We start from the raw sequence: 25,767 nt of genomic DNA on the forward strand, positions 1-25,767 counted from the left end.
CCCCATCTTACCACACATCACCACCAGCCCCCAAAACCCAAGCCTGGGCTCCAAACAAACCTGATTCCCTTTGTGACAGGTAAAAGACTTAAACCTCTCCTTCCAAATTCTAGGTACCTGATCCTTTTATCTCCTCTTCTGCATGTGTACCTCTGGCATGTGGTTCTGGTCAAAGTCATAAATATTGGATGACCATAGATGTTCGAGGGCAAAGACTGGAAACACAAGGTGGAGAGGACTTGAGTTAGTGAAGATCGGCACAAAATGCTGGAGTAACTCAGCGGGACAGGCAGCATCTCTGGAGAGAAGGAATGGGTGACGTTTCGGGTCGAGACCTCGAGACCTGAAACGTCACCCATTCCTTCTCTCCAGAGATGCTGCCTGACCCGCTGAGTTATTCCAGCATTTTGTGTTTATCTTTGATTTAAACCACTTCCTACATATACTTGAGTTAGTGGGTGGCTGGACCCTGGAGTTACCACTCGAAGATAGTAGCAACTCCGGGCTTCAGAGATATTGGCTGAGAGAGAGAATAAGTGTTTAGTTTAGTTTAGAGATACAGCGCGGAAACAGGCCCTTTCGGCCCACCGGGTCCGCGCCGCCCAGCGATTCCCGCACACTAACACTCTCCTATACCCACGAGGGACAATTTTTTACGTTTACCAAGCCAATTAATCTACAAACCTGTACGTCTTGGGAGTGTGGGAGGAAACCGAAGATCTCGGAGAAAACCAACGCAGGTCACGGGTAGAACGTACAAACTCCATACAGGCAGCACCCGTAGTCGGGATCGAACCTGGGTCTCCGACGCTGCATTCGCTGTTAGGCAGCAACTCTACCGCTGCGCCACCGTGGTGGAATTATTTGAAACAGCAGAACAGCACAGGCTGGCCAAGCAGTTGAGAGCACAGATAGAATGAGTTGCTGACCCCTGGATGCTGGTTCAAAGTATTGTGGTAAAGACCTGTAGAATCAAGAAATGTGAGGAGGTTACAGGAACTATAACATGAGGGTTGGTCCTGACACTTGTATAACCAGGCACAGGCAGTGTTGATAAGTAGGTGGAAGAATTAGTTGTGGATTTGTCACTAGGATGTGAAACTTTTATTTTAATTATGTGGATGCCAGTTCCAGCGACCCAGGTTTAATCCCGACCTCGGGTGCTGTCTATGTGGAGTTTGCCACACCCATTCTCCCTGTGTCTGTGTAGGTTTCCCTGAGTGCTTTGGTTTCCTCCCACACCACCAAAGACGTGCAGGTTGGCAGATTAATGGGCCGCTGTAAATTGTGCTGAATGTGTGAGTAGGTGGTGAAATCTGGGAGCAATTCATGGGAAGGTGGGGAGTATAAAATGGGGTTAGTGTAAATGTGTGATTGAAGGTCAGCACAGGTTCAGTGGGCAGTGTTTATTCACAAAAAGCTGGAGTAACTCAGCAGGTGAGGCAGCATCTCAGGAGAGAAGGAATGGGCGAAGTTTCGGGTCGAGACCCTTCTTCAAACTGATGTCAGGGGGGCGGGACAAAGGAAGGATATAGGTGGAGACAGGAAGACAGAGGGAGATCTGGGAAGGGGGAGGGGAAGAGAGGGACAGAGGAGCTATCTAAAGTTGGAGAAGTCAATGTTCATACCACTGGGGTGTAAGCTGCCCAAGCAAAATATAAGGTGCTGTTCTTCCAATTTCCGGTGGGCCTCACTATGGCACTGGAGGAGGCACTTCAGTGGGCAGTGTCTCGCTATATAACAATGACAATCTACCAAGAAAGGCTTTCTCTCTCTTTGCTAACTGATTTTTTCTTTTATTGACCACTCAGGTGCCAATGTCCAGTGATTCTCAAGTAGTCGTACAGCAGACCTACCAGCAGCCTGTCATGGTACCGAGTCAGTCTGTGCAGGGAACACTGCCTGGTGGAGGAGTTCCAGTGTATTACAGTGTAATTCCACCATCGCAGCAAAATAGCACAAGGTAAGAGACTGCTATATCGCAGATGCACCCGTTAGCACCTCGTGTTTTAAGAAGCATGGTGTCGCTCATTCGCAAATCTGAGACACGGTTTCTAACCTGGAATCGGAATGACTACGGAGAAATCATTTGATTGTGACTGTTTCTTTTTCCACTGCACTAAAGCTTCTGCATTTAATGTTGAATTAAGCCTAACCAGTGCAAAAATCCTGAAGCAGTGCCTTTGAATAGAGGAATGGTAAATAGAGTTATGAGGGTGACTCTGCAGCGAAATGCACTTCAATATCATATACTGTAACGAACATTTCCAAAGTCCATGTGTGTGATTTCTTCACATCATTTTGATGAAGAAAGATCATGCATACATTCTGCCCTGACCTTGGACTCATCCAGTTTGGGTGGTTTTCCGCGAAACCACAGGTATGATGATGAGCCTTGGTGTTCCAGTGAACTGAGCTCACTTACTGAGGCGGCTCACTGCAGAGCCAAAGGCCGAGCAGCAACTCCATCTTACCTGTTTGGCAGAGCGCAACCTTGCACAAAATAAGCTTGCGGCAAAAGTACATGGTCGATATCGCAATCAGATGTTCACGCTCTGTCTAGAATTGGATAATACCATGGAATTGGCATACAATTTGGTGTGGACAACCTCAACACCAATGCTAACTCACAGACAGGAAGAAAGAACCCCATCCATTTCATCTCTTTTTACTCCGAGTGCAGGTACAACTTTACTTTAGGCTGTAGAGATAGTGTGGAAACAGGCCCTTCGGCCTAACCCAGTCCACACCGACAAGCACTAGCACTATCCCACACACACTAGGGACAATTTACAGTTTACCGAAACCGATTAACCTACAAACCTGCACGTCTTTGGAGTGTGGGAGGAAACCAGAGCTCCCGGAGAAAACCCACAGGGTCATGGGGAGAACGTGCAAACTCCGTACAGACAGCGCCCGTAGTCGGGATGGAACCCGGGTCTCTGGCGCCGAGAGGCAGCAACTCTCCGCTGCGCCACCGCGCCACTACTTTGTCCAGAAACCTATAAACACATAAATCTGTCTTTAGAAAATCTGTGATTTTGACATACATGTGAATGCAAGCTTTAAAATAGATTTTTTTTGTTCATTATGACACAGTCTTTGTGGTCTTCTCCCTAAAGCTGTAATGGGATTTTCTGCTGCTGCTGTATTTTTCTTGAAATGTGATCATAGGAGCTTACAGGTTGTTAACCCGTGTTTCAATCCTGAGCCAAGCAGTGCACAGTTCCTTTCTACCACACTGGGAACCCATGTTCAAGGTTCAGCTTGAACAGCCTAACTTGGAATTTCACCAAAGGTTCGTTTTAATGAATGATTAACACTTGTTCCAAGAGGCATTGTAAATCCCCATGGACCCGGCCTTGCCAACTGAAGGAGGATAATGGGGATGTTCGGAAAGTAAAGGGTGTTGTTATCTTTGGAAAACAAAAGCAAAACGTGTGGGGATTTGCATTGTGTTTCACACTACATGAGTGTATTGTTTTGCTTTGAGCTTTGAGGGCAGAAGTAGATCTCCTATATGATGATCACCGGGTCGCGCTGGACCTGAACATGCTTTTTAACGCTCACTGCAGCCCCAACTCAGCCTGAACGCAATCGCATTTCGCTCATCGCAGTAATGCAGCAAATTTACTGCAGCAATATATCATAACTGACTCTAGGTTAAAAAAAAATGCACACTGTACTCATGCTGAAGAGTACAGGTCTCTCAGATGCTACATTGGTATTATCTTTTACCGGCCACTTTTTGAAACTTGCTTGGGGTGTAAGTAACTTTATTCTAACTCTCCAAAACCTCATGTTTCCAGCTCCTTACACCATAACATACAACCTCCATAACTCACATGGTGAATCTTGTAGTGTTTGCTTCCGATGCTAGGACCAATCCTCACCCCTCTTCCCCCATCTACATGTTGCCCCTTTGGAAAACTAACCACAGATAGGACTCAGCATCCACACGTACACTAATAACATCCAGCTCGACCTGTTTACTACCTCTTTTGCTCCTCCAGTACCTCCGTTCCAGCAGATGGCTTGGCTGAAGTACAGTTTTTGATGAGTTGCAATTTACTGCTGCTAGATACAGGAAAACTCTCAGCCATTAAGATATTCCCCGCCATGGTTAATGTCCCAGACTGCAACCACGGTGTCCTATTTGACCCAAGCTGAACTTTCAACCTCGTTATGTCCCAAAGATTGCCTATGTAGACCCCCTGAATATCAGCTATACCATGTCCTCAACCCATAAGGTGCAGAATCCCCCATCTGTGTCTTTGTCTCCGACAGACCAATAAATCCAGTTATAGACACAGAGTGCTGGAGTAACTCAGCGGGTCAGGCAGCATCTGTGGAGAACATGGATAGGTGACGTTTCACAGAGTGCTGGAGTAACTCAGCGGGTCAGGCAGCATCTCTGGAGAGAAGGAATGGGTGACGTTTCGGGTCGAGACCCTGCTTCAGACTGGGCCCTGGACCTGAACATTCTTCAGTCTGAAGAAGGGTCTCGACCCGAAACGTCACCCATTCCTTCTCTCAAGAGATGTTGCCTGTCCCGCTGAGTTACTCCAGCTTTTTGTGTCTATCTTCGGTTTAAACTGCAGTTCCTTCCCACACAATAAATCCAGTGGTCCCCTGGGCTGACCTCCCTCTTTACACCCTCCATAGATGTCATTCATCAAACATTCTGTTGTCTGCGTTCTATCCCACTTGCTTCTTTTTCTTGGTTATTCTCCTGATTTTTAATTATATTTCCCTCTGCCTGGCTTGCTTTCTGAGATGAGTTTTTGATTCTTGCTGCCGTTTGTCCACGGTGTGGGCAAGTCTGTCAACCGGCAACTTGCCCACCGTCATGTTGGCTGGCAACTTGAATTGCCGTTCCTCGTCACAGTCTGGGCCTCACAGGCTGACCTCTGCTTCAATGTCCAAGATCACTAGTCAAGCTCTTGCAGCATGCCACTTCAGCTCTGCGCAAAGATTAATCCCAGTAAGATTTCTTCAGCTGAAAGTTTTGATTTAACAACTTGTTTGAATCGCTGAATGTTTTTTTCTCTTTTTTTTGCTGCTCCAATTTCAGTTATTTTTGGTAACTGGTTTGCCTGCTGTTACGTGAAACGGGTTCTCCTGATGTTCTCAGAGCGTTAAAGTTCCACAGGGAATGGTTGAAGACTGCAAGTCACAATTCGCTGCTTTGTCACATTTGTACATGTGCATGTCACACAGTTTATTTCCCCCAATCTCTCTCTGCAGGTCAATTATGGCACCCTATCTGTATTGTAGTTCTGCAGGCGGTGGTGAGGAAACAATCCCCATAGTCCGCTGCTTTTGCACACAGAATCTGTCCATAGTAGATGGTAACCCCAGCATCCAAGGCATAGGTGCAGTTTGTAATTCAAACTCCAGGCAGCAAGGCAGGCCAAAATGATGGGATTTCTTTTTTTGCGTCCATTTCTAATATTAAGTAAATGAATTCATGGGTAAGTTTAATGATTTTTTTTTCCCCCCCATCATTGCACAAATTTTGTGTTACTCTGTAAATGTCATTGGTGGCGATATAAAGTGAACTAAGTATTAACGAATTTGGCAGCTAAAAACAGTGATTTTAAGTGATTGACATGGTTTGCTTCATACTGTCAAAAACAGTAGCATTGGGGGAATCAATTGACAACAAGGGATACGTAGTTCTTTGAGCCAACCATGGATTTGTTCTGCCCCTTTGGACGTACGATTTGGAGGAGTGATGACCTGAGGGGTGACACTTTTAAGGTGCGACTCCTCTGAGGCCACACTTGCAGGTGTAACACGACACACTCGTGTTGCACACTTGCCTTTGACTGATATAGATAGATTGTGTGAGTTAATCTGTGTACAGCTGCTTGATATAAAACTAAACTGGGCAAAACTTTTTCAGCCAATCGGTTGGATTCCTTCAGCCACCTGGTCCAGAGCAGTACCAGATGCCTCAGTCTCCCTCTCCTTGTAACCCAGCGCAAATGCAGCAACAATATACAGGTTAGTGCAAATTTACTCTCGCACACGTTCAGATTAGCGTTCGGCAACTTGGCAAAGCACCAGCGGCCATCAGTGCTAGCACTCTTGATAGGGCATCTGTAAAAACTTGTCTGCTCATCACCCCCTCTCTGCTGTTTCATACCGAGCCTAATTAGTCACAAACACGGCATGAACTGTAGATCTCTTTAGAAGGGTTTTGGTGGCAGAAAAATATTAAGAATCCCCAGGAGTAAATCCATTTGTGTTGCCTGAATGAATGGAAATGGCTAATATGACAGCAATGTCTGAAGAACCTGGTGAGAGTGATCCAGGATCTTGGGGCACTGTCCCAGGGAGAACAGAAGGCACATACCCTTTGACCAGACTTGGTTTGACTGTGGCTGTTAAGTTCCGTGGCTTTAAAACTAAGGATCATTCTAAAAACACAAAAGAGCTGGAAAAGCTCAGGTCAGGCAGCGTTATTCCAAGCAGTACTGTCTGTCGATGCTTTGCAGACTGGCAGTTTCCTTTTAAGTCTACGCTCAGCTGGAAGTTAACATCGTGGTCCACAAGAATGTCCACAAGACTCCGAGTGTTAAAATTTCCCACAGAGAATGCACCCCTAATGTGCAGGAACACTTGCTTGCCACCTTTCTTACAGAGCCAGGGATCAGAGTCTGATCACTGACCTCCCTTTTTCCACCCCCACATCCAACCAATTCCATCCACCTATGGCCTGGTCCCTGGTTTACGGAAAGTAACCACAATAATGGTAGTTTCGTTTAGTTTAGAGATAACGAGTCCGCACCGACCAGCGATCCCCGCACACTAACACTATCCTACACACTAGGGACAATTTACAATTATACCAAGCCAATTTGCCTACAAACCTACATGTCTTTGGAGAGTGGGAGGAAACCGGAGCACCCGGAGAAAACCCATGCAGGTCACGGGGAGAATGTACAAATTCCGTGCAGGCAGCACCCGTAGTCAGGATGGAACCCGGGTCTCTGGCGCTGTGAGGCAGCAACTCTACCGCTGCGCCACCGTGGTAATAAAACCCTACTGTATTTAGTAGGTTCTGTGCTTTCTGGATTGTTCAGTCACTCTTGCCTACCCACGAGTCCCTCCTTGTGTGATGAGGAATGAGAAACAACCTGAGATTCGGAATTTTTGCCTTGCGGAGAATGGTAATGTCTACAGAACTCTCTCAGCCATTCAGTAGGGATGACAGTTTATGGGGAACAGGCAGGAAAATGGAGCTGAGGTCAATATCAGATCAGTCATGATCTTATTGTTTAGCAGAGCTGGTTCGAGCAGCTAAGTGTCCAGTTCCTGGTCTTTTAGTGACGATTCAGAGATTCATTTAATCTCTACAAGGCATGGTAATAAGTGGTTTTCTGCTTGGCCAACAACAATGACAGTTGTGCATGGAGAGAAAAAAATCACACCAAAACTAGCACTTATAAAAATCAGTTTTCTAAGGATAGACACAAAATGCTGGAGTAATTCAGCGGGAAAGGCAGCATCTCTGGAGAGAAGGAATGGGTGACGTCTTGGGTCCAGACCCTTCTGGTCCATTCCTTCTCTCCGGAGATGCTGCCCGTCCCGCCGAGTTACTCCAGCGTTTTGTGTCTATTTTTGGTTTAAACCAGCATCTGCGGATCCAACCTACTACAGTTTTCTAAGGAAGTGGACCGACTAACAATGCCATGGACAATTAATGGGACCAGGTTCCAGAGTAAAGGGCACATTCAACAGAGGATACATTTTAGCTCAGTTACAGCAAGAAATTCGATTTCTTAAAATATATTTAAGAGTAAGCAGAAATACTGAGGATCTGTCTTGAAAAATGCCCTGGACTCCCCCACCTTCCTGCAGTAGTCCTGTTGTATTGTGCAGTGAGATATTAAGTCCATTGATTCTGTGAGGCATGAAGGCTGACTGTGACAGTCTTGTTGGGTGTGAATGGGGGGAAACTGGAAGAGATGGGAGAGAGAGGAATATACACTGCTTTCATTGCAATGAACTACCTTGTTTTATTTTCAAAATGGCGACTGTTCCTCGACACAGTCTTAAAATATACCTAGAAAAAACATAGTGTAAGAAAATAACTGCAGATGCTGGTACAAATCGAAGGTATTTATTTCACAACACGCTGGAGTAACTCAGCAGGTCAGGCAGCATCTCAGAAGAGAAGGAATGGGTGACGTTTCGGGTCGAGACCCTTCTTCAGACTAATGTCAGGGGGGTGGGACAAAGGAAGGATATAGGTGGAGACAGGAAGATAGAGGGAGAACTGGGAAGGAGGAGGGGAAGAGAGGGACAGAGGAACTATCTAAAGTTGGAGAAGTCAATGTTCATACCGCTGGGCTGCAAGCTGCCCAAGCGAAATATGAGGTGCTGTTCCTCCAATTTCCGGTGGGCCGCACTATGGCACTGGAGGAGGCCCATGACAGAAAGGTCAGACTGGGAGTGGGAGGGGGAGTTGAAGTGCTCAGCCACCGGGAGATCAGGTTGGTTAAGGCGGACTGAGCGAAGGTGTTGAGCGAAACGATCGCCGAGCCTGCGTTTGGTCTCGCCGATGCAAAGAAGTTGACATCTAGAGCAGCGGATGCAATAGATGAGGTTGGAGGAGGTGCAGGTGAACCTCTGTCTCACCGGGAAAGACTGTTTGGGTCCTTGGATGGAGTTGAGGGGGGAGGTAAAGGGACAGGTGTTGCATCTCCTGCGGTTGCAGGGGAAAGTGCCCGGGGAGGGGGTGGTTTGGGTAGGAAGGGACGAGTGGACCAGGGAGTTGCGGAGGGAACCGTAAGTCACAATTGACTAGCCTAATAACTGACGTACTGCTGTAATTGGAATCTTCTCATTGATAAACTGGGGGACCCTAATCTCATGGCATTGGGCAGCGAGTGGTAAAGTCATTTGGTGACATTCTTGAGATGAGCGCTCTTAAAGTATTTCTGGCATCTAGTTTGCGGGCCTCTGGTACTTTCATGTGAATGCACGAATCACTGGCATCAGCACCTACAGCCGTGTAACTAGCTGCAAAGGGAGGTACACCCTCAAAAAAGTCAAAAGCTGAGCTGAGATGCAGTCCCTCCAATACTCCAACGGATACCAATGGAGGAAATATCTTGTGGTATTGCTTGGGATGATTGCAGTCGCAAATTCTCTTTCAATTTTGGCTGGAATTTACCCAAGGACAGCATTAAATCTGGGACAGATTTTTTTTCAAAAATGTAACAATGTATGAACGACTGACAGCATTATCAAAGCGCAAGTTGGCCAGCAATTGTGGTGAGAGATTGCAAATCACCACCAGTTTCAAGGAAGTAGCATCTTGCGCTTAACCTTTCCTTGATTTTCAGGAGCTTGCACATTAAACTCACCACAGAAAGTTTAGTCATTATCAGTGTAAGTAAACTTCTAACTGTACAATAAATGTTAGTGATTACAAATTAACTTCTCTCGCTTAGAAAGTAAACGTGCATGGATTCTCATTTCGTAGGGTTGTGAATCATTTCTGGGTTTTAAAATGTCAATTCTTTCTTTTATGACTAGGTTTACCTTTGTTTGCTTGCTCTTAATCCATTCCTTTTCCTCTATTTGCGTCTCTGGTTTGACATTGAATTTCCTCTCTAAATCACTTCCCCTTCTCAGCCCTACATGTTGATAAGTGATAGGAGCAGAATTAGGCCATTTGCCCCATCAAGTCCACTTCGCCATTCATGGCCGATCTATCTCTCCATCTCAACCCCATTCTCCTGCCTTCTCCCCATAACCTTTGACACCCGTACTAATCAAGAATCTATCAATCTGCACCTTTAAAATACCCAATGACTTGGCCTCCACAGCCATCTGTGACAATAAATTCCACAGGTTCACCACCCTCTGACTACAGATGGTTTAGTCAGAGGATGTTTATTTCTCAATGCTTTAATCTTGCTAGTAAAGAAGCTATGCTGTTGATTCTGTTCACCAAGGTCTCAGACACCCAGTTGCCCTCACTGCGCCGTTACCAGCTTGCATTTCCAACAATGTTGTGGGCAAAATGAAGGTAAAACCAAAACATGCACAAAAAGAGAGCAAAAATACGAGTGGGCACGCAGCAAATGCTTTACTCCATCCACATTTGGCCCACTGTCTTTATTTACTGCCTTTGTGTGCAGGAGTCTGCAAGTGTCCAGGGACAGAGAGATGGTCTGTTGCTTGTCTCATTGTATTTTTACTGCCCTGAACTTGTCCTCCAGAACGATACTGAAATCAGGATTCAAGTGAGTGCTTGTTCTTATTTTCTAAGGATTCCAAAGTATCCTGAAGTGCAATAACTCTTCCAGCTATTATTTGGCCATATGACTAACATGATCAATATTGTTGTTCTACTCAATGTTCCCTGGTTCCAACAGTGAAGAGACTTGATCATCTTTCATTCCAACGTTCTTGGAGCTGCTCATTCCAATTCATCACCGACTGGACCTTTACAACCTGTTCTTTGCTCTCTATCCAGACACTTGAAATCACTGGTTTCAAAAGGATCGCACTGAACACTTAACAACAATACCCTGATATACTGGGATTATAAAAGGTGGTATCTTTTCAGCAAGTTTGGGAAGCAGCTTTTAAGTTAAACATCAATGGTTTCATATTTAGTCTCATGCAGGTGCAGTTTATGCTGCTCAAATTTAGCACTTTAAAATAAAAGATTAGAAGACTGCAAATGTGTTGAGATGATTTTCAAAATTATTCACTTAAACTAGAGCAAATCAGATATTGAAATGTGAACGTTTACTGCTGTGGGATGGCAGAGAACCTGACCAGGCTTGCAAATTTGATTTAAATATAACCTAGACAGGCACATTAATAAAGTGATTTACAGTGCTCTCCATAATGTTTGGGACAAAGACCCATCATTTATTTATTTGCCTCCACAATTTGAGATTTGTAATAGAAAAAATCACATGTGGTTAAAGTCACATTGTCAGATTTTAATAAAGGCCATTTTTATACATTTTGGTTTCACCATGTAGAAATTACAGCAGCAAACCACTGGTTAGCCGCAAAAATAGGATGGCCAGGTTACAGTTTGCCAAGAGGTAATTAAAAGAGCAACCACAGTTCTGGAAAAAGGTCTTGTGGACAGATGAGACGAAGATTAATTTATATCAGAGTGATGGCAAGAGCAAAGTATGGAGGAGAGATGGAACTGCTCACGATCCAAAGCATACCACCTCATCTGTGAAACGCAGTGGTGGGGGTGTTATGGCCTGGGCATGTACGGCTGCTGAAGGTACTGACTCACTTATGATGATACCCAATTGACTCACTTCATTGATGATACCCAATTGAGCATGCCTTTATATGCTGAAGAGAGAACTGAAGGGGACTAGCCCCCAAAACAAGCATAAGCTGAAGATGGCTGCAATACAGGCCTGGCAGAGCATCACCAGAGAAGACACCCAGCAACTGGTGATGTCCATGAATCGCAGACTTCAAACAGTCATTGCATGCAAAGATATGCAACAAAATACTAAACCTGACTACTTTCATTTACGTGACATTGCTGTGTCCCAAACATTATGGTGCCCTGAAATGGGGGGACTATGTATAAACACTGCTGTCATTTCTACATGGTGAAACCAAAATGTATAAAAATGGCCTTTATTGAAATCAGACAATGTGCACTTTAACAACATGTGATTTTTTTTCTATTACAAATCTCAAATTGTGGAGTACAGGGGCAAATAAATAAATGATGGGTCTTTGTCCCAAACATTATGGAGGGCACTGTCTCTCTAAACTGTGCTGTCACTGGTGTCTTTTGGCTGCTATTTTGTATTAGCCAGTACCCTCTGATCCTAAAATAGGTGAGTATATTTTGAATGAAGACTCTCAGAGTGGGATTGTGTGCAAGTGAGTTGCAACCTGTTACTTTGATGGTGCTTTAACTTTTGTGGGGACATTGATCATTTTATTTTTTTGTCTCCCTATCTCAGGTGTGCCAGCACCCAGTCATGGAGTTGTGGTCATGCAGCTGAGTGTACCCAATGGCCCTCAGCCCTCTCAGCCTCCTTTGTTACCCCAGTGGAACCAGTGCAAATACTATAGTGTGGAGCAGCGAGGGCAGAAACCCACTGAGCTTTATAATCCTGAGAATCCCACCCAGGTATCTTATTAACCTTTCATTATCTGCCTTTGGTTCATGCTACTGCCTGTCAATGATTCAATTATATTTTATTGTCACATGTACCCAGGTACAATCCAGGTTACAATCCAGGTTTGTAGGCTAATTGGCTTGGTAAAATTGTAAATTGACCCAGCGTGTGTGTGTGCAAGATAGCGTTCGTGTGTGGGGATCGCTGGTCAGCACAGACTCGGTGGGCTGAAGGGCCTATTTCCGCGCTCTATCATTAAACTAAACCAGAGTGCACAGCTTGTGACGTCTGTCATTGTACACTGTGGAATTGGTGCCAAATTGCTCTTGATAGATGTGGCAATGTTTTGGGCACACATGAAGGACCCTACATTCAACAGCAGGAAGGACCACATATTTGTGGATTTTTTAAAGGCTAATCTGTATCCACCTATCACTCGTGTAAAAAGGAACTGCAGATGCTGGTTTAAACCAAAGATAGACACAAAAGGCTAGAGTAACTCAGCGGGACAGGCAGCATCGAGACCCTTCTTCAGACTGGTTAAGGATAAGGGAAACGAGAGATATAGACGGTGATGTGGAGAGATAATGAACAATGAATGAAAGACGTGCAAAAAAAGTAACGATGGTAAAGCAAACAGGCCATTGTTATCTGTTTGTTGGGTGAGAACGAGAAGCTGGTGCGACTTGGGTGGGGGAGGGATAGAAAGAGAGGGAATGCCGGGGCTACCTGTAGTTAGAGAAATCAGTATTCCTACCGCTGGGCTGTAAGCTGCCCAAGCAAAATATGAGATGCTGTTCCTCCAATTTGCGTTTAGCCTCACTCTGACAGTGGAGGAGACCGAGGTCTGTGTGGGAATGGGAAGGAGAATGAAAGTGTCCAGCAACCGGGAGATCAAGTAGGTTCACGCGGGCTGAGCGAAGGTGTTCCGCCAAACGATCGCCCAGTCTGCGTTTGGTCTTGCCGATGTATAAGAGTCCGCATCTTGAACAACTTTCTCGTTTTGTATCTCAAAATTGAATTCTTCCAAGTAATTGTTAAATCCTCTGGATTGACTTCCATCACTGGTTTCACCGACCACATACTAGAGGCACAGGCAGCGCTGGGTGGCCTTGATCTGGTGCTGGGGAAGCACTAAGGGCTTGGTTAGTGTTGGCTGATTGCTTCTTCTCATTGAGTCCACATCACAAGATTAGAAATTGCTGAGCCAGAGCTGGACACACTTCTCGGCATCTGCATACAATGGCGTCTTGCGCCTCTTGTGCGTAGCGGTGGAAAGATTGGTGGAAACAGGGCCGTGACGTGAACGCTCTTTCCTTGACCCTGGCTGATTGTTGAAACCATAATAAACAACCAGCACAAATTTAATGTGTCGACTCCATGGTGTGGATCGGCAATGGCTTAATCCCATTTTGTGACCCCCAACATTCATTTTCTAGTGCCGTTGACTTTAACACCCAAAAGTGTCATTAAAGACATTTGTTCTGATTTATACTTGCTCCTTTATAATTAGCAAATAAGAGTTAATACTCTGAGTATCAGTCACGAGATGACAATTTTGATACGAAAGTTTGCAGGACGGCTGTTTTCTCTGCAATTAACCATCTGCTGGAACTCGTGTCGATATTCACTGTTGAAAGGCAGCATGAAGTTGACTTGCTCATAGTAGAGACATCCATGACCTGCTCTTCGGTGGAGAGGGGATGATTTTAATACCTGCCTTCCCCCACCCCTGCCTTTGGAACATCATATTAATGCAGCAGAAAGAGGCCATTGACCTTCCTGTAGCTGTTCCAGCTCTTTTAAAACACTATGCAATTAGTTTGATGACCCTGCTCTTTGTCCTTTGCCCTGAAATTATTGCCTTTGTCATCATATGTCCAGTAAAGATATATAATTGCAGTCATACAACTTAAATAGACGGTTTAAATAGGCAGGGCAGCACAGTGGTGCAAAGGTAGAGTTGTTGCCTCACAGCGCCAGAGACCTGGGTTCGATCATGATTACCGGTGCTGTCTGTGTGCGGAGTTTGTACGTTCTTCCTGTGACTGCGTGGGTTTTCTCCGGGTGCTCCGGTTTCCTCCCACACTCCAAAGACGTGCAGGTTTGTACGTTAATTGGCTTCAGTAAAATTGTTTTAAAATTGTCACTCGTGTGTAGAATAATGCTAGTGTACAGGGTGATCGCTGGTCGGCGCGTACTCGGTGGGCCGAAGGGCCTGTTTCCACGCATTATCTCTAAAGTTTCCACTGTAAATGTAGACATGAAAATTTATAATGGGAATATAAACTTAAGAACAGTATATGTGATTTTCAAATCCAGACTCAATAATGTGTGTGGTCAAATTATCCCTTGCCTCTCACCATAAAGCCCAAATGTGGGCTTAACCTCTCTTCAGGAGTGCCAAACGCTCCAGATATAATCATTTAAAAAAAAAAAGAGAAGTGGAAAGAATAAATATTTTGAAACCACACCTCGGTTTTCAGATTTTTTAATCATATTTTCCTTCAATAGCATAAGTCAATTGTGCAACAAAATAATTAACTCAGCTCCACTAATGTCCTCGCTGCTACTCATGTGTGCAGGCATGCCCGGGTTCTGTGTTAACAAACGTACATAAGTTGATTTTATCCATAAGTCAGAAAATACAGAAAAAAATCACTCAATGTTGTGACCATACCACCACAGTATTGTAATGAATGGCATCTAAAGCACATCAGACTGATAAGAAAGAACAGCTACTAAAAGTGTAGAGAAAGAGTCCTCCCTTCCATTGGAACAAACATATGATCATACTTCTGTGATTATGAGGGTACAAAGATCTAATAAGGTTAGACTGAAGCACTCTTTTGTGCACCAGTCAATCCTGAAACTAAACATAGAACAAATCAAATGTACGTTGAAGGGTCTTGAATGTGTCGTCATTTGTGATTGTAATGTTATGGTGAATATATGTATCCTCGTTTCTTGAATAAAATTCTTTGTCTTTGTTGATGTTGCAAGTGGAGCTGCTGAGAAGCAAGAAACAAATTTAGACTTGATCGAACAATAAAGTATTATCGTATCGTATGTACTTGCGTCAGACTTTTGAATGTAATAATATAATGGGAGCTTAGTTGTGTGTCGTGTCCATGATATTAGTTACTTTCCCTCCTGTTGAAGGACACATTGCCAAACTCCATTGACTGTTATTAGGAAATAATGTTTTGCTCCATTCCTGTTCTGGGTCAATGAAGGCCATTATTTTAAATTGGTATCCTATAATCATTATTATAAATCATGGGCACGGTAAAATTAAAGACCTGGTCAGCTTGACCTCCTCCGTCTTTTTTATGTCGAAGTTTGCCTCTTAGGCTCCTCTGAAGCTGTTCTGTGATCATGTCCTGGCTACAATGTTAAGCAGGGCACTTTGCAACAAAAAAGATAATGGAAGATAGACACAAAAAGCTGGAGTAACTCAGCGGGGCAGGCAGCATCTCTGGAGAGAAGGAATGGATGACATTTCGGGTCAGGATCCTTCTTCAGACTGAAAGTAGAGGGGAGAGGGTTGGTAGGGAAGAACTGGAGGCGAGAAAAGAACTGGAGGCGATATGTCAAGGCCGGCAACAGATGACCTCCAGTCAGAAGAAGGGTCCCGATCCGAAACGTCACCCATCCCTCCTCTCCAGAGATGCTGCCCGACCCGCCGAGCCACCCTAGCACCCCATGCCTATCCCCGGCATAAACCAGCATCTGCAGTTCCTTCCTACAAAAAACATAATGGTATGTGAGCCTCTAACAACTCCAGCAGTGCACCTCTGAGCACTCGGGTTGCATGGAAATATTGGCAGAGTCCCACGGAGGAGACAGCCACTGGCCTCTTCAGCCAGTGGGAAAGCCAAGGGCAGGCACAAAATGCTGGAGTAACTCAGTGGGACAGGCAGCATCTCGGGACAGAAGGAATGGATGACGTTTCGGGTCGAGACCCTTCTTCAAAGCCAAGGGCAGCATTGGCTAATCATCCTTTCCGATCAGTTTAGTTTCCAACATTCACTAGTGACTGATCACACAGCATAAAAGAGCGTAGTGGCAAGGAAGAACTCCATTTTTCCTTCCTTACAAGAATTGTTTCACAATTTTGTGCAGCATTATTTATAAGATTTCTGTACTGTTGGTTAAGGAAAGACTGCATCTAAGGGAGGTAGATGAAAATATATTTCTTTACATGCCCCTTAACTATTCTGTACATTTACAAACACCATCTCTCTGTGAATGGATCTATGAATAAATCAACTTTAGCAAAAAATAAATAAAATCTCACAAGCCTGTATCTTGGGAATTGGAGAGTTTCTCGATTCCTTCAATTGAACTGCTGGCTTGATCTTCTCGTGAGATACGGGGACTATAACAACGATTATTTCTGGTAATTGCCAAAGTAATCTGCATCACCTGAGTCTTTATCACTTCACCCTTATCACGCTATTATTTGGTGTTGTGGCTCTATCAAGGTAAATCTTCAGGCCAAATTTCTATCAAGATGGACAAAAATAGTAACACATAGATTTTCTTGGAGAAAGGTTTGTTTAACAATCCATTCCCCTGTGATTTATGCTTTGTGAAGTTATCATTTTCAGTTTCTCCATGTTTTTTTTATATGAACGCTGTGAGTGTGTTGTTAATGGCGTAGCATTTTACACATTCATCTGAGCCAGTCAATCATTTCCTCAGGAATTGACAGCTTAGCAGACAAGCTGGAATGAAGGAATCTGGGAGGTCACTGTACAGCTTTTAACCAGAGCATTCACTTTTACGACTATGATCTTATGTTGAAATAGGATACCTCAAATTAGTTAAAGCACTTGACTGGGGATTTTTTTTAAATGAACTATTTTGTACAGTCGCATCAAGCTTTTGTTTTCTTTTGTTTTCTTTTGTTTTCTTCCACAGTTAGTAGACGAGACATCATTAGTGAACAATTTACCAGTCTCTTCAGGTTTTGTGCAGTAACTCAATTTCACGTGTTAAATCCTGGCTCTTTCCTGTGTTGAGCAGTTGAATTTAATACCTTTGATAGATTTTGTAAGATTTGTTTCATTTGTGCAATCAACTGAATTGTTTTATAAATATTGTGAAGTCTTGTACTCATGGAATAGATGCATTGAAATGAAGTACAGACAACAGCACTGTCCAGAGCATAATGTATAATATTTGCAGATCTGAGGTCGTAAAACACAACTGTCACAATAACAGATGTAGATATCATGAGTACCTGAATGAAGCACCGGTTATTGGACAATGACATTCACACATAAGACAGTCACCACTTGAAAGTTGATTATTCCACCTTTTTAATACGGTCTTGATTTGATATTATTAAAGTTAAGAAGACAAATGGCAATTTGGGAAACAGGGTGTTTTGAAATACAAGGGCTCGTCTTGCAAAGCAGGCGGAAAAACTGGGGGAAATATAATTAATTCACGATACCGCCTTAATTACACTTGTGTACACAGTTTCCATTCTGAATATTGTCAGGGAACTTTTTAATAGAAAACTAGACCAAGTGGACCCTTTGGGCCCAAACATCTCCTGCATTGGTGCAGCACCCTCTCCTCCCTCCCCCCTGCCTCCCCTCCCTCCCCCCCTCCCTCCCTCCTCCCCTCCCTCCCCCCCTCCCTCCCTCCTCCCCTCCCCCCACTCCATCCCCCTCCACCCCCCTTATCCTTCCTCCCTCCCTGGGAGATAGATTTAAATAAAAAAATGTAAATACATTTAAAAATATAACACCGATTTCAATGAAACTACTTCCATTAGCACCAAAGGGACGACGGTGAGTAAGGTGGGCCTAAAATTGTCACGCTATCGTGTACCGTTTTGGCTGTAGTTCAGGAACAAACAAACAAACAAACAAACAAGAGTTTTAGTACATAGATGTTAATACAAAAGTTGACCCACAATGTACTCACAAACCTGATGTTTTTAATCTGGGCAGAGTTTAGAGATACAGCACGGAAACAGGCCCTTCATTCCACTGAGTTCACATCGACCAATGATCACCCATACACTAGTTCTATCCTACACACTACGGAGAATTTACAGATGCCTACAAATCTGCACGTCTTTGGAACGTGGGAGGAAACCGGAGAAAGTCCATGCGGTCACCGGGAGAATATACAAACTCTGCACAGCAGGATTGAACCTGGGTCTCTGGCACTGTAAGGCAACAACTCTATTGCTGTGCCACTGATATGCCAACTCCACCGCTGCTAAATTGACCAATCCTTCCACCAGAAGTTACCAGGTTCATTTTTAAAGAATTCTCGGTTGGTTTGTGCTGAGCAGTACTAAAACTTAACTAATACTTAATTGTATTGAAAAGGTCTGCAGGGAAATAAATACTGTACAGTTTTAAATTAAAATTATTTACCCGTGGTTGCTTTTTACTTTTGATGTTTATTTCCTCAGGTCAACGCACAATTAAACAGTCCTCTAAACTCACCAACACAATCTCCAACGCCATCTCCAGTGACGAATGTGACAAACGTCTGTCCTGGTCTCGCACCACTGCCACTTATTGCCCAGTTCTCCAGACCTGTGGGGCCAGCACAAGGTGAATAATGCTGCCAATGATGTGTAAAATGTGTTGAACATATGATGTATATTGATTGTAATAGTGCACAGAAACTTGATAGACATAGAAAATAAGTGCAGGAGTAGGCCATTCGGCCCTTCATGCCAGCACCGCCATTCATTGTGATCATGGCTGATCATCCACAATCAGTAACCCGTGCCTGCCTTCTCCCCATATCCCTTGATTCCACTGGCCCCTAGAGCTCTATCTAACTCTCTTTTAAATTCATCCAGTGAATTGGCCTCCACTGCCCTCTGTGGCAGAGAATTCTACAAATTCACAACTCTCTGGGTGAAAAAGTTTCTTCTCACCTCAGTTTTAAATGGCCTCCCCTTTATTCTAAGACTGTGGCCCCTGGTTCTGGACTCCCCCGACATTGGGAACATTTTTCCTGCATCAGGCTTGTCCAGTCCTTTTATAATTTTATACGTCTCTATAAGATCCCCTCTCATCCTTCTAAACCCCAGTGAATACAAGCCCATTTTTTCAAATCTTTCCTCATATGTCAGTCCCGCCATCCCGGGGATCAACCTGGCGAACATTAAACACAAAATATATTACTTCACTAAACTTTTAACGGATATTTAGATTTGTAGAAATAGCACCTATCGAAAGGTACTGTAGTGTGTTTTAACAGACTGTTTAAATGGTTTTGATATTTGTAACCTCTGCTGCTCTAGTGTTGGCACAGGCAAAGAATCCGTCGTGGGGTTACAGCTAACAAGTTACAGGCAACTGAGCAACATTGTCGAGAATGTCCTCTTCAAGGCATTTCCTCCCCTCTCCCTCCTCTCATGGGCACATGCATGCACATAGACACACGCATACAGTCTCTTTACCACACAAGAAAAAGTCATTCACAACCCCCATACTCAGTTCCTATTCTTTAAGACCAATTGTGTACATTTGGGACACTAATAGAGTGGTGGTAAATCTGTGGAATTCATTGCCAAAAATGGTGGTGGAGGCCATCAATTGTATTTTTAAGGTGGAGATTGACAGATTCTTGATTAGTAAGGGTGTCAGGGGAAAAGGCAGGAAAATGGGTAAAGGAGGCTTCTGTCATGATCCCCCATTACTCTATTAATCTTAATTATAACTATTATTTATTTATTTATCTTTTTACTCATATTATTTGTATTTTCCTACCTTTTCTCCTTGTTCTGTATTTTTTTATGCTCTGTGTAAAGCACTTTGAATTGCCATTGCTGTATGAAATGTGCTATATAAATAAACTTGCCTTGCCTTGCCTAAAGAGGAAAAGATAGATCAACCATGGTTGAGTGGCAGAGTAGACTTGATGGGTCGAATGGCCTAATGCTGCTCCTAGAACTTTAGAACATAAACTTACAATACATTATAGGTTAAAAAAAGACACAAAGTGCTGGAGTAACTCAGCGGGTCAGGCAGCATCCCTGGAGAACATGGATAGGTGATGTTTCACAGAGTGCTGGTGTAACTCAGCGAGTCAGGCAGCATCTGTGGAGAACATGGATAGGTGACATTTTGGTCAGGACCCTTCTTCTTCATACTGATTGTAGGGAGGGGGTTGTGGGAGAAAGCTGGGAGTGAGGAGGTTCAGGGGCAACCTAACAACTATAGGTTAGTTACGTACATCACTTCCATCTCTTCTCCTGTCTGATTATCTTACATTTATCCCAATTCTTTATTTCTGGTCCAAACAAAAACATTCTATCCATGTTGTTACTTTTCATTATTTACCATGTGCCTAAAATAATAAATATTTTGATAATCCATATCCAGTACAACTCCAGCCTTCAGTTTATCCATTGAAACTCTTACTCAATTTGTCAGATGTGACTCACCTTTAACCACCTATCCGAGCAGTCTTTGATTAACCTGCTGCAGTAGGCATTGAATTGTCTTGCAATCCAATAATGGAAGGAGTTTGTTTTCTTCAGGGACAGATTAGGTTTTCTGTTACTGGCATTGCAATTCCCAATGTAATCATAGTCTGTGGGTCAAGTTACACTCTTCTCTACATGTTACACCCTTAATTATTTAACTTGACTCATTGATAAATAAGTATCAGCATGGATTTAGTCAAGGGGGGAACCTTATCTCAGGCATCTGCACTCGGTCAGCCAAGCAAGGGACAGCTGGATTTCCCAGCTGCTAACCATTTTAATTCCCCTTCCCCTCACCATCCTGACCTACTTGCATTCGGCCTCCTCCACTACCAGTGTGAAGAATGCTAACTGAGAACACATATTCCGTGGGTGTATGGGCATTGAATTCTACAATTTCTCCTACTCGACCCTCCTACTCTACCCAGCTTTTCCTTCCCCCTGCCCCGGCCCACTGCGCCCAACTTTCTTTCCACTACCACCACGCCAGTCGCCCAGTTCCCTCCTCCACCCCCTCCATCTGCTCATCTCCCACCCATCCCTTCGGCCCACTGAGTTCTCAGTCATCAGCCCAGCCATTTACGCCTAACAATATCAGCCTAACACATATTATTCTTTAGTTTAGTTTAGTTTAGAGATACAGCGCGGAAACAGGCCCTTCGGCCCACCGGGTCCACACCGATCATTGATCACCGCACACTAACACGACCCTACACACACTAGGGACAATTTTACACTTATACCAAGCCAATTAACCTACAAACCACACAGGTCATGTGGAGAACGTACAAACGCTGTACAGACAAGCTCCGTAGTCAGGATCGAACCCGGGTCTCTGGCGCTGTGAGGCAGCAGTTCTACCGCCACACCACCATCCAATTCTATTCTCTTCACATTCCCATCAACTTCCCTCCCCCCCTCCCAGATCCTGTCACTCTGCACACTAGAGACAATGTACAGAAGCCAATTCACCTGCCAGTGGGCACGTGTTGGCTTGTGCGGGCAAACAAGAGCATCCGGAGGAAACTCAAGTGATCACTGGGTGAAGATGCAACACCATACACACACAACAGCTGAGATCAGCATTGAATCTGGGTGACTGGAGCTGTGAGGCAGCAGGTGTACTGCTGTGCTGCCCCTGTCTTTTTTTCAATTAGCTTAACAAATTTTGGTCAAAAGATATCGGCCAGACCCCTTGGTCAAAAAACTGTAAAGGGAAAACATTAAAACCATATGAAACAAATTGCATTGATATTTCAAATGGGTTGAGGGCACTATTATACAAAATCAAGATGCTTGTTAACCAACATGGCAGGTAATGTTACTTTAGCAGTTGATGCTCACTATAGTGTACTTATTGATTATGTGATATGAGAACTAAGGCAAGGAAGGGAGCAGTAGGTCAGCTGAATACTGAGCCACAGCTACGTAGAAACCTGAACTGCCTGTGCCTTTTGTACGTTTCTCAGTCTTACCACCCTTGTGGTCCAGGTGGCTGAAGGTACTCCGTGTGCTTGCAAAGCAGTTGCTTATTTTCCTGTTTCTCTTGATCAGGTGATACTCGCTATTCTTTACTCGGTCAGCCTTTGCAGTACAACCTCCCAGTATGTCCACCTCCAGTAATCCATGGACAGTGCCAGTATTCAGCTCATCAGGTATGGATTGAGAAAAGCGCATGAGGGAAGAGCTGTTCTCAACAACAACTTAGGGCTAATTTTGGTTTGCTTCTGTGTTAACCGTACGTGCTCTGTGAAAATAGAACAAATACTGTATATTGTTAAGAATATTTGCAGATGAATCTTTAAATATTTCCCAACAGTGTACAAGATTTGTCAGAGTGGTGAGTGGTTCTAAGACCACTAGTATTTGCACTGGGATCCTGGGGATGTGTCAATATTTGCACACACAGTGCAAGGGACAACCGTTGTTCCTCAATGCCTGTGCGAACAAGTTCCATCGCATCGTTCTCTAACTTTCTCCCATTGCCACTGAAACACTTCCCTGCATTTTCCGAATAAGTCTCTCTGAAAGAAATGCCGTTTCATAAACTGTTCTATAGATTATTTGTTAAATAAAATATAAAAAACCTATTTGCATGTTCTCTATTTCACTTATTTGTAGTTATTTCCTATCCTTAGGCTTTGTGTTCTGTTCATTGGTTGAGAGGGTGGATCGATAACCTGTAGCCATGATGCAGACTATTAGTTAATCTGGAGCCCTCTGCCAGTTCATTGTATTTCTTGCTTTAAGTTTCATGCTGCCATATAAACAGACTCCATTGATCTATTTCTATTTAAAGGGTCCATGCAGTACAAAACACACTAAACGAGGGAAGAAGCCAACCTTGAAATCTGCATCTACCGATCTTGGCACAGGTGATGTTGGTTAGTATCTGAACCATCACAGAAATTATGTCAATAATTTGTCTTCTCTTCAGAGTTTTCACTGCTGGGGAATGAGATTTATTAAAGGTGGAATCACGATTCATGTACTGCCTGCTGTTAATTTGTTGCTGTACCAACTTTCAATTATCCAATAATTCCAATTAAGCAATGCAAATAATAGAGCAGAGTGGGAGTTCAAGCACAAATACTTGTCTTATTGGATCATTTGAATGAAGACATTTAATTAAGAGGAAATTGGACAGATTGCAATGTGGGATTTACCAGAATAATACCTGTTCTCCATGCGTTAAATTACAAAGGGAGATTACATTTCCCTGGAATTTAGAACATGCAGCTAATTTGCTTGATTTTTCATTGAGGACAACACCAGAGGAACTTTGGTTTAAGGAGAGAGAAAATATGTCTGCTAAAATAATCTGCTGGAGGAACTCAGCGGGTCAGGCAGTATCTGTGGGCATTGAATGGGCATTCAACACTGCCTGACCCGCTGAGTTCCTCCAGCACTTTGTTTTTTTATCCCAGATTCCAGCACCTGCACTCTCTTGTGCCTCTGAATATTTCTGCTGGCTGGGGAGTCTAAGGCAAGACAGCACAGCTTAAAAATTAGATATCGGCTCTTCGGGAGTGAAGCCAGGAAATCAGAAATAATCTTTCTGAAATGGCAGTATATTTTGGGTCAGTTATAGATTGTTTTTAGGCATCCCCTCAGGGTTGAGGATCACTTGCTTCCACTCCTGTCCTGTGGGCTCTGGGATAACTGGAGCCAGTGTGGACCCTGAAGACTCTATCTCCTGTTGAGCGAGAGATGGTTATCCGAGTAGGTGTGTAATTTGTGAGGTGGTGTTCTCCTTCCACTACATACACAGGGTGGCTGTGTGCTCCCGATTCATGGACTGATTGACCTTATCAATGGTCATGGGTCAGGGATGGCCTGGAGTCAATGGGTTGTTGTACCTTTTCAAGCAAGCTTTGAGGACAACCTTGAATCTATCAACCTGCTAATCTTTTGCCATGAAAGAGCTTGAAAAAGAGTGTGTGCCGATTGGAGCCGACCTCGTGTATTCACGGCACAATACTGGGGATGGACCCTGAGAGGAGACCGTGAGATCCTCCTCAGCCACCTGGTCGAAGAAATATTCCCCAGCCCCTTCGTGAAGATCCCGTTCATCTCGAGGCACAGTAGATATGATCTTCACTACAATCAACACCGAGAGACACAAGGAGCAGGACCAATACCACATGACTTGATTTGACCACTAAAGCTTTCGACTTCTTTGTTTGAGAGGCATAATGGAGCATCCTACTCGAATTTGGCTGTCCATGGAAATCTATCTCCACCGTACATTTGCTTCAGGATGCCAACGCTCATGCAAGAACGCAAGGAAACGCACTCTAGAAAAACATAGACCGCTCCTCATCTCTCTGGTCATCAGTGCACTAGCAGAGCCTCTGATCGAGTGAGGAAAAGGGTATTTGAAGATCAACCCCTCAGACTGTGCACAAATCTCATGGCAGATCTATCAGGCAGCAGTGATCCCTCCCCTCCTACAGGCATCTGAGATATCAAATACACATGTAATACATCTCAAGCCATTGGAGAGATCCTTCAAACCCACAGGCAGAATAAGTGAACCATCGTATATAACTGCTGGTTGGATATGGACAGACCTGTGTTAACCAAAGGAAGATTGGGCAAAGACAAGTATATGGAGTGAAGTGGCTTATCACCCACGGTCTCACTGAGTAGTGGAATAGCCTTCAGAGCCTAAATGGCCAACACTCCTGTCTCTGAGACTGTATTTAGAAATTATTTTGTCAATTGTATGTAGAAAATAATGACTTTTGGGGTAAGGATTTGAGAAAGTGGACAATAGAAAAGGCTTACTGCTCACTTTAAAGCTCACCTGGTAATGTGCTCACCTGGTAATGTGCTCACCTGGTAATGTGCTCACCTGGTAATGTGCTCACCTGGTAATGTGCTCACCTAACACATTTTATTGTTTTGCCTCATTATTTATCACCATTTCAGTAAAGCCTTTTCAATTGTTTGACGTTTACATTTAAGTCATGTGTCTAATGGCATGATCTTAGAATGCTTTGGCTTCACCTTACCTGTCACAGTTATTCTTAAAATAATTGACTGTACCTTCTGCTTAACTTCTACCTTCTGCGATCTACCTCACAGTCCAAGTGTTCCCGGTGAGCTCCACACAGTGCATTATGAAGCCTCACTATAACCTTTGGAAACACAAACCCCAGGTCCCAGGTCCCTTAGTTTCCTTATGTTGAACCCATCTTTTGTTGTTTTGAGCGTTCTCTCCCAAAACTCGTTTACATTCATCAACGGTCAGTATTGGTTGCATAACCAATTTAAGCCGTTCAGCAATTAACTCCATCCCTCCATTACTTTCCCTATTTTATTTCCAATTTAACAAGCTTACACTTTGTTCCCTTGTGTGCGTTTAAGTGACAGAAGCGTAAGTACTACTTTGCAATATGACACCTGTGTGTACTATTTAGCCTAGATGTTCTAATTGATATTTTCTCATCAGCAGTAACCCACTTAAAATAAATGGTTTACCAATATCAGTAGCATTTTGCCAGATGTATGCAGTGGAATTTAAATGTGACTGATTTTATAGGGGTACTTTAAAGATTACATACATAAGCTTGCCCTTCTCATATGCTTCCTGATTATAGGTAGGACCAGTGTCCTGCACCCCCTCCCCCCACACCTACGACA

At 43.8% G+C, this 25,767-nt stretch overlaps 1 protein-coding gene across 10 annotated transcripts in view; it reads left to right on the forward strand.

The window, feature by feature from the left end:
• The window catches only part of r3hdm2 (R3H domain containing 2), a 204,229-nt gene that overhangs the window by 170,345 nt on the left and 8,117 nt on the right, over positions 1–25,767 (forward strand). For 7 of the 10 annotated variants that reach the window (XM_078431560.1, XM_078431565.1, XM_078431564.1 and 4 more), the window contains 6 exons: positions 1,812–1,963; positions 5,909–6,009; positions 11,985–12,154; positions 18,586–18,730; positions 22,174–22,274; positions 22,919–23,003. In XM_078431560.1, coding sequence (XP_078287686.1) covers positions 1,812–1,963; positions 5,909–6,009; positions 11,985–12,154; positions 18,586–18,730; positions 22,174–22,274; positions 22,919–23,003 — 754 coding nt within the window. The remainder of the gene's footprint in view (positions 1–1,811; positions 1,964–5,908; positions 6,010–11,984; positions 12,155–18,585; positions 18,731–22,173; positions 22,275–22,918; positions 23,004–25,767) is intronic. The other 3 variants (XR_013549608.1, XM_078431569.1, XM_078431567.1) reach the window with 3 other exon arrangements.

Source organism: Rhinoraja longicauda, chromosome 42, assembly GCF_053455715.1.
Source record: "Rhinoraja longicauda isolate Sanriku21f chromosome 42, sRhiLon1.1, whole genome shotgun sequence".
Classification (NCBI taxonomy): domain Eukaryota; kingdom Metazoa; phylum Chordata; class Chondrichthyes; order Rajiformes; family Arhynchobatidae; genus Rhinoraja; species Rhinoraja longicauda.